The 19,269-nt window shown below is 39.7% G+C and overlaps 2 protein-coding genes across 2 annotated transcripts in view; one reads left to right on the top strand and one right to left on the bottom strand.

Annotated features, from left to right (window-relative positions):
• Positions 1 to 1,387, bottom strand: part of PDZK1 (PDZ domain containing 1) — a 42,211-nt gene extending 40,824 nt beyond the window's left edge. The window contains exon 1 of the mRNA XM_024732705.1: positions 1,301 to 1,387. The gene's annotated coding sequence lies outside the window, so the exon portion shown is untranslated. The remainder of the gene's footprint in view (positions 1 to 1,300) is intronic.
• The window catches only part of CD160 (CD160 molecule), a 41,440-nt gene that overhangs the window by 19,510 nt on the left and 2,661 nt on the right, over positions 1 to 19,269 (top strand). Inside the window, 5 exon segments of the mRNA XM_024732722.1 lie at positions 5,200 to 5,313; positions 15,352 to 15,414; positions 16,066 to 16,116; positions 16,119 to 16,191; positions 16,193 to 16,374. Coding sequence (XP_024588490.1) covers positions 5,200 to 5,313; positions 15,352 to 15,414; positions 16,066 to 16,116; positions 16,119 to 16,191; positions 16,193 to 16,374 — 483 coding nt within the window.

Raw genomic sequence — 19,269 nt, forward strand, 5'->3', positions numbered from 1 at the left:
GACGTGGTGGAGTGAAATGTGGAAATTAGTCACAAAAGCTAAAGTGATCTTTGGCTGCAGTGAATATACTAAGCTCTGACTATGCTGAGGCCGGTGGCAGGTCTGAGACCCACACACACTTGACAAGGGAACTTTACAAACTAGACTCCGGAAGAGAGTAGCAAGGATGAAGGAAATATTGACACTGTGCCATAAGGAAGAGTTGAAGGAACAGGATATTTAGCCCAGAAGGGAGAAATGTTAGCTAGAATGATCAGCTTTCTTCACAGATTTGATGAGACCCCATGTAGAAAAGGAAAACCAGGTGATGCTAATAGCCAACATTTATTGAGCACTTACTATGTGCCAAGCACCAGGCTAATTATTTTACACACATTTTGTCGTTTAATCTAAACATCAGTGCTATTACTATTCCCACTCTACAGATGAGGAAAATTCGGAGAGGTTGAGAGTCTTGCCCAAGGTCACGTACTTAGTGGTAGAGTCAACAGATGAGCCCAGGCCTGAGACTTAACCACCATCCAGAGACATGTTCTGTGTGGAGCCCTTGGCAGAAGGAGACACAGTGGTTGCAAGTGAAAGTGAGGCAGATCTGAAGGTAACATGAGAAAGAATTTTTAAACAACCGGAGGCAACGAAGAACAGTGGGCGGGTGCTTTGGGTGGTCATGAGCTACACACCACTAGAGAGATGAAAGCAGGGCAGGCAAGAGGTGTTACGTAAGACAGTTTGCAAGGAGAATTACAGCGGCAGCAACAGCACCTGGGAACTTGCTAGGAGTACAAATCCCTGGACCCCACCGCAGCCCTACTGAATCAGAAACTCTGTGACTGCGCCCAGACACCTGTATTTTAACAAGCCGTCCAGGTAATTCTGATACACGCTCAAGTTTGAGAACCACCGGCATAGAAGTTTCTGCACCCGGCGAGGGACTGGACTAGCTGACGGTGTTAGTTCCTTCTGTCTCTAAGACCTCACAGTTCTGTAGAAGCGAGATACAAATACGATTTAACATCTAACCAGATTTTCTTTTAACATTGAGCGCATTCTAGTAATATCTTGGAAACAATATATCAGCTGCTAAATTGTGTGACTGGACTCAGGTAACTTAGACATCCCAAGGCTGACAAAATAAATATCTGGAAGGCTGTGGGCAAGGGGCTGCCCCTCCAGCCCCCCACCCCCGACCAGGAAGCAGCCTACATTCTAGCCACCTCTCGCTCCACGGGTTTCCAAACAAGCCCCAAACGTCCCCACTCCTTGTTGGTTCCTGTTGTTCCTCTATCTGAAAAACACTTACCTTTTGAAATCCTCCCTTCTCTGAAAGCTCAATTCAAATGTCACTGTCCGTGAAATTTGCCGACAGTATCTGGTGCACGGGGCAGCCTTCCTTCCCTCTCTCCTTCCTGGGTTTTGTCTCACTTCTGGGCAACTCGCAGCACCTAGAGCGGTCAGCCTCGTCTCACAGGGGTGGAGCCTCTCAGCAGAGTGGCGTTCTCCTGGCGCTTAGTCATGTGAGCCCCCCAGCACCTACCATACGATGATGCTCAATGAGGAGGGATCAGAGGCAACGTTTTAGGAAAATGATGTATGCAACTATTTACAAGATGAACCAATGCTGCCTGACGGGTGAGAAGGGAGCCCTCTGTGATTCAGTTTCAAGTCCTGAGGTCTTTGCAGAACTTTGAGGGTTTTGCAATAACCACTGTGAATGCATGTGTGCGCTGCCGGGATGAAGGTGCCCCACCTTCACGCAGCTACAGCCCTGTTATCTTCAACTCCTCTTCATGTTCGTAACAATCTTCGTTGCATAATCCCTGGATGATGTGAAATACTGAATGCCCTCTCAGCCAACCTTCCAAGTATCCCACAGAGACAAGCATGGACAAAACTTCTTTTTAGAGAACAGAGAGGTCATAAATTAGACCACGAGTGTAAGGACAGCAAAGAAGGATACTGGGTCACCAGACACCAGGCCCAGTTTAACAGCTTATGTCTGCAGGGCCAGGTGTCCTGTGGGCTGTGGTGGACTGGCCCTGTGACCAGGATGCTGGTGAGAGACAGGGAAATGGGATGAAAGACCCCCCCCTCCCCAACAAGGTTTTCTGTACCCCAGGCTCCTGGAATTGACTCATTCTACTGTGAAACCTGAATACTTTGGTGGAGTAACGAGGTGTGCCTGATGTCTGTCTCACCTGACAACACTTAGGATGATGGCTTCAACAGGGCCACGTGAAAGGACCTCAAACCCCAGAAGTCCTATTACAATTTTGGAGCAGGGAGGCACAGAGAACTATAAAACAGGAATTCCCTGTCCACACAAGGGTGAAAGGGACTCTAGATTAGTCATGAAAAATTTCCCCCAACCCCACTTGGCCTCCTGGGTAGCACAGCACTGGTTGGCAATCATGACAGGTGTTTGCTGCAGAACCAGGAGACTTCCTGTTGTGCTGGGTCCCCTCTGGCACAGAGCCTGGCCCACTCTTGCAGAGGTTAGAACCCAAAGCTTCTCATTCTCAGACCAATGCTCTTTCCACCAAAGTGCACCACCCTAGAATTTAGGAATAATCGTTGCAATCTCCCCAGCCATCAACAACCAAGGAGGAACAGAACAGAACAGAAATGGGTGAGGGGGTCACAAGTGAAGAAATAAGGTCAGTCATCCATCCCTTCACCCGTACATACAGGACCATTTTGGCCGCCCTCACCCCTCATCTCCCCTGCTCCCCCAGCCTCCCTGCATCGCTCCTAGACCATCTTCCCCTTCATCCTGCAGCAGCTCTGTTCCCTGTCCTACTTCTAAGCAAAGTCTTCTCTCAAGAAAAGACTAGGCACCTTTCTTTATACTTGAGGGCACATTCTGTCCTTATATCTTCTAGTTATTCTATTATCAGTCTTATCCTTATTATGAACTATCAAGTGAAAAAAGCTTTCTCCCCCAAGGTGAAGAAAATAATTTCAAAGAGTGGTTTTTCTCAGCCCTTTCAGCACATTAGTCTATTTCTAACATGCAACAAAAAAAAAAAAAAAAAGGAAAAGGATAAAATGGCAAAGGAGGACACGGAGGAGAGAGAGGAGAGAAACTTTCACAGTAAGGGTGGAGGAGAACAGCAGGAAGACCCCTGACTGCTAAAAAAGAACCCATTCTCTGGCTTTCAAAGACTATAACTACCAGTAATGAAGGCACCTGCAATGACAGACGTGGGGGATGGAGTTTCAACAAAAATGAACAAGTCAAGGGCTGAGAGCTCATTCAAAGTGCTTTCACCAGAGCCCCCAGCCTGAGAGCAGGAAAGAAGAATTTCTGTCCTGAGGTAAAGAGCCCCACTGGGGACCTGGGGTCTGGGAGCAGGGATGGGACAGTTGACAGGACTGCTCAGGCAAGGACAGGCTTCCAGTGAGGTCCCTGAAAAACCCCGTTTCTTGAAATGTTCTTTGCCCTTGGGAGCCTGGGAAGAGAAGTGTTCCTTCCTCGTGCCCACGGGGCTGGCACGCTCGCTCTTCTCCAGGGAGCTTTCAGGGATACAGCCTGTTCTGACAATATCCTCAAATGGGAAAGAACCACACTGTGTGTTCATGGGAGGGAAATCCAGGTGAACTCCTTGAAGTAACTGCACCTGACAAAGCCTAAATTCCCTGTGCTGTTTTAAATCCTCCAGGCTACTTTCAGTCTTCATGGGGGATGAATGACTAATGGTTGTTCTTATCAATGAAGAGGAGATAATTACCAGAGGAAAATTACCAAGGTTTGAATAAACTCTCCTCTGGATCCCTCGAAGCCTGGCCTGGGAAAAGCCACTGGGCTCCATGGAGCTTGGTGCTTGCCGTGTGAGGCACCTTGAGGGAAGCTCACATCCCAGATGTATGCTCTGGGGGTGATGCAAAAAAGGGAGACTTTGGGTCACTGGCATGTTTTTGGCAGAGTAAACCTGGGGATTCCAGGGTGAAGATAATGGTTTGGAGATAGTTTTCCCCAAGTTCCAGAGTTATACACTTTAGTGGGAAGACCCTTCACCTAGGAATCAGGAGACCTGGTTGCCTCAGTTTCCCCACATGCAAAATGAGGACCCTGTCCTGCAGGAGCTCTTAACTGAGGGTCCATGGGATCGTGAATCGGGGGGAAACATTACATCTTTTTTTAACTTTTTTTTTTGGTACGCGGGCCTCTCACTGTTGTGGCCTCTCCCGTTGCAGAGCACAGGCTCTGGACGTGCAGGCTCAGCGGCCATGGCTCACGGGCCCAGCTGCTCCGCGGCATGTGGGATCTTCCCGGACTGGGGCACGAATCCGCGCCCCCTGCATCGGCAGGTGGACTCTCAAACACTGCGCCACCAGGGAAGCCCAACATTACATCTTTATTTTCACCAGTCTCTAGTTGAGAGCATTTGCTTCAACTATGATGTAGGCAACAAACCACATTAGAACTTGCCATCAATAGAAATTAGTTACTTTCAAATCTCCTTACGGTTGTTACAGATTTCTCAAAATGTCCTATATGCTCATCACTATTGTGAAATTACAATAGTTTATTAGGTTTGATGCCACATCTTAAAAAGCATGTATACTACTCCATCACACATTCTTCTAATGTTTGGACAACCGTTTTGAAATAATTTGTTGATTTTGTTATCTTATGTATTTTATTTTATGAATTGTTTAATGTTATTCTGAGAACAGGCTCCACAGGCTTCACGAGACAACAGAAGTGTCCACAGCACATTTATGTTAAGGTTGAGAAGCCCTGCTCTAGTGTGTTGAGAGGGGTCAGAGCCGGAGGCCTGAGAAAGCAGACAAGCGCTCCAAGGGCCTCCTGACCCTAACTTTGGCTTACATACAAATCTGGCTCTACTCTAAGGAATTTGGTGTTACGGTGATTACTGAGATCCCATCTCTGGGCATCTTTTTCACTTTTGTGGGAGATCTACAAACAGAGGTATTTGTGGAGCGGATTGCTAGTGTTCCAGCTCCTCTGACAGGGTAGGTCTGGGCTTTGGTAGAGGAGAGAATGGAGCCTCTTCTTTACAATCTTGTCCCCACCAGAAAACCTTGGGCACAGCTTCATGTGTCATTTAATCGTCACAACATTCCCATGAGGCAGCTTTAAACACAAGAGGAACGTGTGGCTGAGCAATTTTACGAACGTGCACGAAATCACACGAAGCTTGGATCTGAACCCAGGTGCCTCCCGCTTTAAAATAGGTCGGGGAAAGGAGGGCGTGTCCTGTCGGCTGCGGCTGCGAGCTCTCCATACTGAGAGTCCAACGGCCCTGGGCAGCCAACGGAGTTCAGGAATCGCCGGGAGAAGGCTGAAAGGTGAGGGTGCCAGCCTGGTGCCAACCTAGTCTGCACCCTCATCCTTGCCCGCTCCGGGGCTGGCCACATTTTATGAGGCAGAGGAGACTGCCTCCGGCACCTGGTGGACCCAGAAAGTCCCCAGACTTCCCTCCCCACCACCTCTTCCTGCTAGTGAGGGCCAGATGCCGCCCTAGTACAGGCTGTGACCCCAGGAGCCACCAGACCCGATCTTGCACCCCCCAGACCTCCGCTACTAGTTTAGGTTTTCCCTGGCTAGCCCGCACGCCCCCTGCGCCCCGGCCGTTCAGGGGGCCAAAGGTTGGTCTCAGGAAGGCTTCAACTGGAAGGCAGCGCCCTCTAGCGGTCAGAGTGCAGAACCAGCAGGGCCCTGTCTGCACCACACCAGGGTGTTCACGGTCCGGAGCACAAAGGTCACCTATTCCAGGAGCATCCTTGTCCCATGGACCCCACCTACCCACAGCCCTCCACAACGGCCCACGACAGACTTACACACTCTGCTTCAGCTCGGCCCTAGGCACCGCGAAGCCCGGCCACTCTTGCATCAGCGCCTGCAAGCCGGCCAGCCTGTCTGCCGCTCTTTTCTTGGAAGCAGTCCCTACCCTGCCCCCTCCCATCCCGCTGCACCAGTCCCTAAGGAACCACGCCGGGAAAAGGCATATGACCTTCTCAATATCTCACAGCTAGCTAGTACAGAGCCAGGACTGGAATCCAAATCTCCCCAGCACACTCACCGCTGTACCTGTAAGGCACCAGCTCCCCAAAGTCAGCAGACATCTGTCAAGGCCTAACTCCACTGCCATCTTGCAGCCTTTCCAGATCCCTCATTTAGAATTTCTCCTTCCCTATTCCTTGATATACTTTATGACCTTATTATCGTTATCAGAGTCCTCCTTGTGTTGCAGCTGTTCCTGAATGGCTGGATGGGTGTGAGAAAAGAGGCAAAGGAAATTCCAAGAGAAAGACCCCATAACTTGGGGGTTAGAATCCTTGCTCCCGCACTTAGAAGCTGTGATTTTAAGCTGGTCACAATGCCTAAGTCTCCATATGCTTAGTTCAAATGACAGATTTTTAAATAACCATAATAGCTCAGTGTTTTATCAGAACTAAACACAATCATGTGTGTGGATGTGCTTGAGACACTGTAAATTGTCTCAAATATGGGGAACCATAAAAATAATCATGGCTAACACTTACTGAGCCCTGACTCTATGCCAGGCACTATACTAAGTAGTTTACATAGGTTGCTTCATGTAACCTACACAACAACCCTGGGAAGAGAATATTATCATCACCATTTTATAGATCAATGAGCAGATTTTCAAAGAGGTTAAAAAACTTGCCGAACATTATACAGCTAATAATTGTCAAAGCCAGATTACAAACCTGTCTTTCTGATTTTAGAGGCTGCATTTAACCACTAAAATAGTCTGTCTCTGCTGTTTTAGTTATCTCTCTGTGCCCTGTGTCACGTGACACGTCATAGTTGCTCAGTGTTTGTCAAAGACATTCATTATTAAGGGCTGAGCACAGTACCTGTCCCAGGAGCCTAAGAAATTTGCTTGTCACCAAGTTTTGGGACCAGGACTTGGACACAAGCTGTCTGGCTCCAGAGTCTCTGCTTTTAACCACACCCCTTGGCTGAAGAAATAATTGCAATCCTCTTTCTCTTTCTTTTCAAATCAGATAATGCTTGTAGTGAGACACAAAAGCATATCACTAAACTTTCAATGTTTTGTATCAAAAGTCAGCAGGACATTCTGTTGGAGACATGGTAAAGCACGAAGGTGTAACAACATAGGAGAGGGAACAAGAGGTCGAGGCTAAGGCTGCAGCACTGGGGACCAGATCACTGAGCTGCTGTTGCTGCTGGGATTTTTTATTAGGATTGTGACAAATTTATAGGTAACTATAAAGAAAATTAACAATTAATCTCCATTTAGATTTTCTTTCATGTTCCTTAATAGTACTTTATAGTTTTTATCTTATAGGTCCTAACAAAAATCTTGTTAAAGACAGAAAGAAAAACATCATATGATATCACTTATATGTGAGATCTAAAAAAAAATAATGATACAAATGAAATTATGTACAAAACAGAAATAGACCCACAGACATAGATAACAAACTTATGATTACCAAAGGGGAAAGTGGGGGAGGGATGAATACATGATATAAAACTGATAACCAACAAGGACCTACTGTATAGCACAGGGAACTATACTCAACATTTTGTAATAACCTATAAGGGAAAAGAATCTGAAAAAAAAGTAGATATATACACATATGTAAAAAAAAGATGAAAACAAAAGAAAAAGCCGGATTCTTTTGAAATATTGTCCAGATATTATTTGTCCAAATACAGAGTCAAATATTCTGTATTTATTTATGTAAGACTATATGCAATGTCAGCAACACTCATCAGATATCTGGTGAGCAACCTTCTGAAGTGTGTAACTGAAATACCTTCGGAATTATTTTATTTCTGAAAATATTTATTGTACTAAAGAGCTTATTTATTTATTTATTTTTAAACATCTTTATTGGAGTATAATTGCTTTACAATGGTGTGTTAGTTTCTGCTTTATAACAAAGTGAATCAGCTATACATATACATATATCCCCATATCTCCTCCCTCTTGCGTCTCCCTCCCACCCCCCCTACCCACCCCTCTAGGTGGTCACAAAGCACAGAGCTGATCTCCCTGTGCTATGCGGCTGCTTCCCACTAACTTTCTATTTTACATTTGGTAGTATATATTAGTCCATGCCACTCTCTCACTTCGTCCAAGCTTACCCTTCCCCCTTCCCGTGTCCTCAAGTCCATTCTCTACGTCAGCATCTTTATTCCTGTCCTGTCCCTAGGTTCTTCAGAACCTTTTTTTTTTTTTTTTAGTTTCCATATAGATGTGTTAGCATGTATATCTTCTTTGGAGAAATGTGTATAAGAGTTTATTTTAATGTAGCAAATAGCAAAAAGTTTATAAACTTCCCAAATATCTTCCTGCAAACAAAGCCAGTTTTCAGGATCTGGCCTCAAAGTTAGTTCATTATAATAAAATTATTGAGTATTAGCTTTAAAAAAAGAGTTGGAATCAGAGTTCCTCTTGGTTTTCTAGATTTAGGAATGTTTAGGAAATACCCTGGAGGAAAAGAATGCAAGCATCCTTCCCTGAAAAGAGCAGATAACAATATCTATGAAAATTAAATGATTCAATGCATATAAAGTACCTGACATATCATAGGCCCCTACAATTACAGTTGCTTTTTCCTCGTCCTCCATTTCATTTCTAAAAATTAGTTTTTATAGGTTATGTGTTTGCAATACACTCCATTTTTCTTGAAAAAAAATTTTTAATTAAAAGTAATATGTCCTTAAGGTAAAATAAATCAAGCAAAATAACATACAGTGAGAAAAAAAAGTTTCCTTACACTTACCTCTCTCCCTACCCACAGTACACCCTCCCAAAAAAACGTTCACTACTTTAAAATTTTTTCATTTAACCCCTTTGATGGTTAAGGTTATAATTTTAATTATATACCTTTATTTTCTGTTACTTCAAAGAGTATCTATTGGCCCTCCTCCATGAGGAATTTAACACCCTGACATCACCTCCTGCTTTCCAATATTTGTTAATGATATTAAATGTTTTAGTCCTTCTAGTGCTCATCTTCATAAATTTAAAAATACTTACATCTTTATTGCTTTACTGATTTTACATGTTTTTTACTCCCCTCTGAAAATTGAGGAAATACCAGTTAGACTTCTTTCTTACTCTCCTTTAACTCTAACCCACCTAATTTTTGTAAGGTACTTTAAAACTTTTTACATTGTCAAGGTTTGTAACATTTATATTTGTTCTGTAATACCAGTTAACTGATCCATGTTATGCCTGTAGATTTATTCTATAAGGAGTACTAACAACATTACAATTATGTAAATATTCAATTAAATCAAGCAGTTTGATTGGATCCAAAGAAAAAGAAATATAATCTTATGACATTAATTAAATCTTTGCCTCAAAAGAGAATGTTACAAATTTCAAGGTCAAATGGACTTCCTTTTCATTTCTTTCCAGATGTCTTCCATTCTTCAGATCATATTCAGTGGCTGGGGTTTCTTATATCTTACAGTAATACTATGTTTTGTCTTCCTTTTTGGCTGTGTAGTACCTACTTGAGTAATTTTCTTCATAAATGGTGGGTGGGTGGTAAACCTTCTCAGATCAGTGTTCTCAATCTTATATATGCATGGTATCATAGTGTGTATGTACATAGGTATGTATATATATGATTTTATCATATTTTTTGAAATATATTATTTTATATGTACAAAATATGTAACATATATCTAAAAATCTAAAGCATAACAATATAATTAACACCAATGAGCCCACGGCACAACCACAAAATTAGAACATAAACAAAAGCATCTTCTACCTATGTATTTCTCCCCATACCATCTTACTGACAAAGAAAGAATGACAGGCAAAGAAGATGCAATTTGTGAAAAATAGGATTTAAAAAAATGTTTTACATCTATGCTAATTGCAGAGAATGTGATCTTTTTGACAAAGATTCTTTGATATTTGCTTTATTGGCTAGTACATAATCAATTTTGTAATAAATAAAGCTAAGGAAAGTAGAAGGAAAGAATCAAGTTAAATGTGGAAATCAACAAGAAAATAGAAAATGATAGAACTATTAAGTAAGTTGAGCAGTTTATTCAGGAAAAACAAGCAATAAAATAGATAATTAACTAATGTAATCAAATTCTTTTTGTGAAGTGAGCATAACATTTATTCCAAAACCCAATGAAAGTAACACCAAAAAATTTAAAAAATCAATCTTATTGAAGAATATTGAAGCAAAAGTCTTAAATAAAATACTATGAAACAAGATTGTTTTGGCTATTCAGGGTCTTTTGTGTTTCCATACAAACGATCCCAAATAGCCAAAGCAATCTTGGAAAAGAAAAACAGAGCTGGAGGAATCAGACTCCCTGACTTCAGATTATACTACAAAGCTACAGTCATCAAAGCAGTATGGCACTGGCACAAAAACAAAAATATAGATCAATGGAACAGGAGAGAAAGTCCAGAGATAAACCCACACACTTACGGTCAACTAATCTATGACAAAGGAGGCAAGAATATACAGTGGAGAAAAGACAGTCTCTTCAATAAGTAGTGCTGGGAAAACTGGACAGCTACATGTAAAAGAATGAAATCAGAACACTAACACCATACAAAAAAATAAATTTAAAATGGATTAAAGAACTAAACATAAGGCCGGAAACTATAAAACTCTTAGAGAGAAACACGGGCAGAACACTCTCTGACATAGATTGCAGCAATATCTTTTTTGATCCACCTCCTAGAGCAATGAAAAAAAAATAAACAAATATGACCTAATTAAACTTATAAGCTTTTGCACAGCAAAGGAAATCATAAACAAAATGAAAATACAACCCACAAAATGGGAGAAAATATTTGCAAATGAAGCAACCAACAAGGGATTAATCTCCAAAATATACAAACAAAACAGCTCATGCAGCTCAATATCAAAAAAACAAACAACCTAATCAAAAAATGGGCAGAAGATCTAAATAGACATTTCTCCAAAGAAGACAAACAGACGGACAAAAAGCACATGAAAAGATGTTCAACCTCACTAATTATAACAGAAATGCAAATCAAAACTACAATGTGGTATCACCTCACACCATCAACAGAATGGCCATCAACAAAAAATCTAAAAACAATAAATGCTGGAGAGGGTGAGAAGAAAAGGGAATCCTCCTACACTGTTGGTGGGAATGTAAATTGGTACAACCATTATGGAGAACAGTATGGAGGTTCCTTAAAATACTAAATATAAATTAAGAAAACACTCCCATTTACCATTGCAACAAAAGGAATAAAATATCTAGGAATAAACCTACCTAAGGAGACAAAAGACATGTATGCAGAAAATTATAAGACACTGATGAAAGAAATTAAAGAGAAGAACGAAATAATGCCATATGCAGCAACATGGATGGACCTACAGATTGTCATACTGAGTGAAGTGAGTCAGACAGAGAAAGACAAATATCATATGATATCCCTTATATGTGGAATCTAAAAAGAATGGTACAAATGAACTTATTTACAAAACAGAAATAGTCATAGATGTAGAAAACAAACTTGTGGTTACCAGGGGCAAAAAGGGCAGGGAGGGATAAATTGGGAGATTGGGATTGACATATATGCACATTATTATATAAAATAGGTAACTAATAAGGACCTACTGTATAGCACAGGGAACTCTACTCAGTACTCTGTAATGACCTATATAGGAAAATAATCTAAAAAAGAGTGGATATATGTATATGTATAACTGATTCACTTTGCTGTACAGCAGAAAGTAACACAACATTGTAAATCAACTATACTCCAATAAATTTTTTTTAAATATTATGAAACAGAAGCCAGCAGCATATTAAAAGACTAATATACCAAGACCAAATGTTATTTTTGTTTTTGTTTTGTTTTTTAGGATTGTAAGGATGTATCAATTTTAGGAAATCTATTAGCATTGATCACCATACTAATATGTGAATAAAGAAAAATCATAGGGTCATTTTTGTTGATGTTTAAAAGCCAATTAATAAAGCATTCAGTATTTATTCTAGATATCTTAAAAACTCAATAAAATAGAAATAAATATATATTCCTTAACATAATAAAATATATCTCATCCCCAAAGCTAGCACAATGCTTAATAAGGAAACAACTGAAGAATCTCCCATTAAACTAAGAAAAAAGACAGGACTCATTATCACCACTATTATTTAATATTTTCTGGAGATATTAACCAATACAATTAGACAGGAGAAAGAAATCAGAGATATAAAAATAGAAAAGGAAGTAATTATCATTATTTACAAATAATATGATTGCATGACTAGAAAATCCAAGAGAAACAACTGAAAAATTATTAAAAACAATTACAGAATTGAGTAAGAGAAGGTAACTGGGTATGAAATTAATATTTAATCATTAGTTATCTTTCAGGTGTGAAAAACAATGAAGAGTTAAAAGATATAATGAATGATATAAATTAAAATGGTATAAAGATACAAACAAACATAAAAGATGCAATGGGAAAGCGATAATATTTTCAGCAGCGATATAAAATATTAAATACTCAGAAATAAGCTTAAGAAATGGACGAGACCTTTATGAAAAAACTTCTAAACATGGCCGAGCTACACACGTATCAAAACACAAGGCTTTAAAAACGGTAAGGAATATCATGTTCTTGGATCAAAAAATTCAATGTCACAAAAATTTCAGTTCTAAGTTAAAATATAAATAGAACATAACCCAATTTTAAAAATACCAGTAGGTCTTCTTGTTGGTAGATGGTGGGAAAGGAGAGACCAGATAAGCAGATTATAAAAATTAGATAGAAAATTAAGTTAATAGAAAAATTCTTAAAAAGTAAAGAGGGGGACTAAATATTAAAATATTCTAAATCTATAAAAATGATTAGACATTTAAAAATATTAACAAATATATAAATTACTATTTTCTAGGAATTAAAATATAAATCTAAAATTTGTCAGGCACATATATAAACAGAATGAATGTACAGAAATAGGCATGCATACGCACAGATATATTGAATATATGACAAAGCATTTCAAGTCAACGGTGAAAAGAAGTTTCACTCAACTAAACGTACTGGAATGACTGGTAGACAACTTGAAAAATTAAGTTGGTTCTGTACCTCACACCTTACACCAAAATAAATTTCATGAAGACCAAAAAATTTAATTTAAAACATGAAAAAATACGAATACTGGAAGAAACCATGGGAGAATTTTTTCAGTCTTGGGGTGGAGATGGTCTGTATACATGTCACATAATTATATGAAAACAAAAAGATTCCTGCAAAACAAAAACTACCATAGGGAAAGATGAATGGCAAACTAGAAAAATATTTCTACCTCCTATCACAAAGGACTAATTTTTTGAGTAGAGAAAGAGCACCTACAGATCAATCTGAAAACACCACCAAAGACATCAACCCAATAGGAAACGGGCAACTTTATGGAAAGGGAAAAACAAATGTTGTCTCTTGAACATGTAAAAATGTGCTTAACCTTGGTCATGATAAGATAAATGTAAATTAAAACTACATTAAGGCCATTTTTCACTTCTCAAATTAGCATCATGTTGTTGGCATGGGTATGAGGAAGCATTTCATATGTTGCTTGTGGAAAGGTATGCTGGTGCAACCTCTATGGAGGAAAATATGGCAACATTTCTCAAAATTGAAAATGCATATACCCTTTGACCAGCAATGCCATTTCTAGAGATTCATCATTTGCAAAATGACGTATGTCCAGGTAGGGTTTGGAAAAAAGATTGGAAATAATCAAAATGCTCACTGATGGAAATCTATGTCAATAAATTCACATAAATACTGTGCAGCAATTTTTAAAGAGGGAAAGCGCTTTATGTACTGATATGGAATGGTCTCCATGACATACTGGCAAGTGAAAAAAGAAAAATGTAGAACATCATTCGTTGTTGTTATTATTGTTGTTTTTTAAAAAAGGAAAAATAGGGAATTGCTTATATATGCACAGAATATCTGTAGAAGGGTCCACAACAACAAAGCAACATTGGTCAATAATAGATCACTGGGTAGTCGGTGTAGGAAGAAAACTTTTAACTGTATACCCCTCTCTACTCTTTGAATTTTAAACCCTGTGGATGTAATTACCTATCCAAAAATCCTATCCCATTGTAGTTTGGTTACAAACTACAAAAGTGCTTAAATATATTTTTAACATCTACACAGAGGATTTTTTTAAATAAAAATATTTATTTTATATACATAGCTCTACAATTTGCCTTTTTTTTACATGATGGTATATTATGGACATCTGCCTTTAGGCCCATATTTATAGAACTCATTCTTTTTAATATATAATATTCTATTGTGTAAATTAATCAAAATTCATTCAACCATTTCCCTTTTGATGAAAATTCAGGTATTTTCTTGGTTTTGATTTTTGTTCAGTTTGGGCTTTTTGACATGAAAATAATTTTTCTTAGCTAAAATTAGAAGATATAAATATAAAGGTAAAATAATAAAAATATTGGAAGAAAATTGTAACCTCAGCCTGAGGGTAACTTACTTAAACAATAAAGGAAACACAAATGACTTAGGAAAGAGAAGTATATTGTATTTAACTACATACAAATGTAAATTTTCCTTATGGAAAAAAATAAAGTCAAGAGACAACAAAATGAAAGAAACTATTTGTTAAAAAATAGAAAGAAAAAATGGCAACAGGTTAATATCTCTAATATAGAGAAAGTTCCTAGAAGTTGATTTTTTTTTAAGCATGCAAAGAATATGAACAGGCAATTCATAGAAGAGGAAATACTAATGACCAATAAATGTATGAAGAGATCCTCACCCTCACTAGTCATAGTTTCGAAGGCAAAACAACAGTGAGGTCTGATTTTTCATCCATCAGATTGGCAAAAATGTAAAAGATAATAACCAGTATTGGCAAGTCCATGAAGAAATGTACATTAAATATTCTTGCTGAACATCTGAATCTCAACCATCTTTTTGGAGAGCAATCCAATAACATAGTAGAAAAAATTTTTAATGTTCATATTCTTTGACCAGAAACCCAACTTAATTTAGGGGAAAAAAATCTGAAAATATAGCCTTTAGTGTCTCTCTATGCCTCTTCTCTCTTTCTCTCTTTTCTCCTATCTTCTCTCCAGTACACCTCATTTAATTAACTGTGTTACTTCCCAGCCAGCTGGACTCTCATGTCGAAGCCCTCCTCCACCTCCATCAGACTCTAGCCAACCGAGGCTACTGCCTGAAGCAGGGGGATGGTCTTGGATCCCTGTAAGGCCTTGTCTAGGAGTTCCCCTTGTGCTTTCAGAAAAGTGAGGCCAAGGACATCAGCAGAGCCAACATCTGCTTCGAGTTCCTGGGGCTCTTGACAACATGCAGCTCCTGGCAGAGGCTGCTTTGCCCTGGCCATTCTGCTGGCAATTGTGGAGAACAAGCTTGGTCGTGAGGACAGCCCATCCCGAGATCCCCAGAGCAGAGACAGCCGCCATCAGGGAAAATCCTGAACTCATGAGGGATGGATCCCATGATTTTTTTCTGGTGGGGAAGAAAAGGACCCATTCTTCTTGACACTAATGAAAGGGTGAAAAATAGTTTCTTTTTCTTTTTCGTTGGAACTAATTCTATTGCCCTCCCCACCAGACATTCTGCCTCTGCTATATGTTGCAAAAGAGCCTGGTAATTTGGCCCTCAGGCTCTTACACACTATACATATATGAAATCCAGGTTTGACATCTAGATACTACAATATTTGTCAACTTTAGCAACCCACTTAATCACTCTGTGCCTCAGTTTACCTGTAAACTGGGAACAATAATACCTGTCGCTAGGGCTATACCAAAGATTAGATGTATACAAAAGAAGTTCCAGTTCAAGAGTAGAAATAAAATGTAAACCAATTCTGAATTAATGAAGAACTGGGATTGCAGATCTCCCTCAGATACGGGTATAGCCTGTAGGCTACTCTTCTAAGAGGGTGGTATTTAATGTCTATGGAGCAGCCCTCATCTCTGCCTCAACATTTATATGTGAGTGAATTTAGATTACCATGTATACACCCGGCTTCCATGGCTAACACTCCTCTTCCTATTCCAGGATGAATGCACATCCTCAGCTCAACTTCCCAGGAGGGGAAGCAACTGTGTAGCTTAAAAAAGAAGAGGCTGAGGTGGGTATGGTGTTTTTGTGCAAGGACAAGTCTTGAGACTGTTCCCCTGAGACTGGAGCAACTGAGACTTAAATAGGATCCTGGGAAAGATGGTATCAGTGAAATATCATCTCAGTTGGTGTTCACCATAAACCAAGCTATGGCATTGGACAGTGAGACCTACCAGTGGTGTGCCAGAAGCCAGAAGCTGGATATCCACCTTCAGGGCCATTATTTCTCTGTTTGAGTCACAGGTGGTCTCCCGATATCCCCAGTGCCACCAGGTGGGACAGTAAGCAGGGTCAACAGCTAAAGACAGAAGTAGTTATTTCAGGTCCTGGATAGGCAGTCTCCTTGGAGAAGAGTCCTTCCCATTACTCAAATCCTTTTCCATCACTCCCATTGGCAAATGCTGCCTTTCCTCAAAGCATGGATACAAAGGTATCTCATTTCGTCTTTAATTAAAAAAAATCCTTCTGAGGTAGCCATCCCATTTTTATTGACACTGAGACTGAATCACAGCAGGAAAAGCAACTTATCCAAAGCCACTCACTGAACAGTGCCAGTAAAAGCAGAAAGGTCTGGAATTTAGGCCTCCTGATTCCCAATTCAGTCTCTCAGAGATGTGGCTGTATTTCTAAATATAGGCACTGAGCCTTCAGGCTGGGAAAGAAAGATGGATAAAATGGATAGTTGTCTTAAAGAGCATTTAGTCATAAGAAACAGAAACCCACTCAAATTGCCATAGATTAAAGGGGGGAAAATAATAAAGAAGAAGTATAGCTAGCCCTCATGAGTTCTGATTTCTGGAATCAGAAACCAGAAAGCCAAAAGAACCCAAAACAGTTACTGTGTCCTCTCTGGGGCAGCAAGTCCTCCCATCTCTGCATATTTCCTCATTTTGTGCATGCTCCCCTGCTCTGTTACTACTTTGGCACAGCCTAAATATTGCCACTGCAGCCTCAGCTTTATATATATGACTTCTTCATACTCCTAGACAATGGAGCAAGTCTTCAAAACTGAAAATTATGTTCTACTTAGAATTCTATACCCAATCAAACATGAGGAAAAATGAAGACACTGTCAGTCACACAGTGACTCCAAAAAAAAAAAAAATTGCCTTTCATATGACCTTTCTTAAGGAGCTACCAGAGGATGTGCTTCAGTAAAGCAAGAAAGTTAATTGGTAGAATGGATAAAATGGGATCCAGGAAACAAGAAATCTAACAGGGGGAGGGGATAAAAAAATTCTAGAATTAAAAAGGGCCAAAAAGGGCAGTTAGTCCTGAAGAAAGCAAAAGATACAGGACTCTGAAAGATCTCTAGGGGGTGAAAATGGAATTGACCATTTCTCTGATGGCCCATGACAGATCTGACGAGGGATTAAAGATATGGATATGGAAAACTCTGCCTGTTTAAAAAAAATTAAGGTGATCATCATCTCCAGGGAAAACACTAAATTTTACAAAAGGAAACATAATCATAGCACACAACTTGGCTCTGTAATAAGTAACATTTACGGAATCCAAATTATGTAAAAACTAAAATTTATAATATAATGATTTTTTTGAAAGATGCAGAGAAGGGTAGGGGTTTAAGAGAACCATATCCTCATCTTCTATAACAGAAAATCAATAGACAATGTCTAAACTATCATCAAGAGTGGTAATATTAGCATTTGATGTAGGAATATGGTAAAACACCTCAAAGAGTTGATAGTGGTTGTCTCTGAGAATAAAAAGACACTGCTATTACTTTTTATGAACTTTCAAATACTATCTTTTTGACTTTAAGAAAAATAGATGTAAATTACACCCACCCACCCCCAAATAAAAACCTGTCGCAGAGCCTTTTAACAAATGTTTTCATCATCACCTACGGTTAGTAGTTAATCCAAATTTTCTACTTCAGTCTAGGTTGATTTCTATTTTCTTCCTTGCTTCCTGGTGTCTTCCCATCTGACCTAACTAGCTTAGCGTTCAGCACTTCCATTCTCTTCCTTATTAAACTCTCATCTTTATTGGCTTCTGTGACTCTGTCCCCCCCTGGTTTTTCTACTTTTCTGGCTGTTCTTTTCTCTCCTTCTCTGCCTGTTTCCTCCTCCCACCTCTCAAACATGAAAATTCATTCCTCGGGACTCATTCCCCACTCCTTCAATCTTTTCTCTCTACTATCTCTCCCAATTTCTGATCTACCCTCATGATTTAAACCTGCACCTCCTGGGACTTTCCTGGTGGTCCAGTGGTTAAGACTCCATGCTTCCAATGCAAGGGGCACGGGTTTGACCCTAGTTGGGGAACTAAGATTCTGTATGCCGCGTGGCGCAGCCCCCCACCCCAAAATTTAAAAATACAAAATAATAAAGTCTTAGCAATGTCCTGGTGGTCCAGTGGTTAGGACTCAGTGCTTTCACCAATGTAGGCCCAGGTCAAAAAATAAATAAAAAATAAAGTCTTAAAAAAAAGAAAGCAAATCACTCAAAATCAAACCTATCCTCCTGAGACCATATTTCTGTCCATGATTCAGTCAAAACCTTGGTTCCTCCTTTTTTCTCTTCCCCCATCCAGTCAGTTACTAAGTACTACTAGTTCTTTCCCACATTCATTCCTTTCTTTCCAAAGGTGTTTTCCAGGTCTTCATCATCTCACACTTAAAATATTCCAACAGTCTCCTAAGTGGTAAGCCCCAGATCTCAAATCTGCCCATGTTTTACTCATCTTTATACCTCCCACACCTACCTCAGAGCCTGGCACTGAGCTCTTGCCTAGTAAATGGTCCATCAACTAGATACTGTCTCTGCCTCTAATCCATACTGCCACCAGACATCTTTCTAAAACGCTGATTTGTACATAACACCCCCGAGTTTTAATGGCTTTTCACTGTCTATGAGACAGTGATTAGTTTAGCCTGGCACTGGAGGTGCTCTATCTCTATAAAATTTCATTCTACTACTTACGTGAATACTCTGTTCCAGTTGATCTCACTAATGGAAACTCCTCTTTCATTCATCTAAACTTATTGATTGCGTATCCCAGGCACGGTGCTAAGTCTTGGAGAATAGGGTGGGAGTATGACGAAGCCACTGCCCCTTATAATCCAGTATTGATGTTCTCCTAATACAACTTAAGTATTTCTACCTGTGATGGTTCTAA

This window comes from Neophocaena asiaeorientalis, unplaced genomic scaffold, assembly GCF_003031525.2.
Source record: "Neophocaena asiaeorientalis asiaeorientalis breed wild unplaced genomic scaffold, Neophocaena_asiaeorientalis_V1.1 scaffold128, whole genome shotgun sequence".
NCBI classification, from domain to species: Eukaryota; Metazoa; Chordata; class Mammalia; order Artiodactyla; family Phocoenidae; genus Neophocaena; species Neophocaena asiaeorientalis.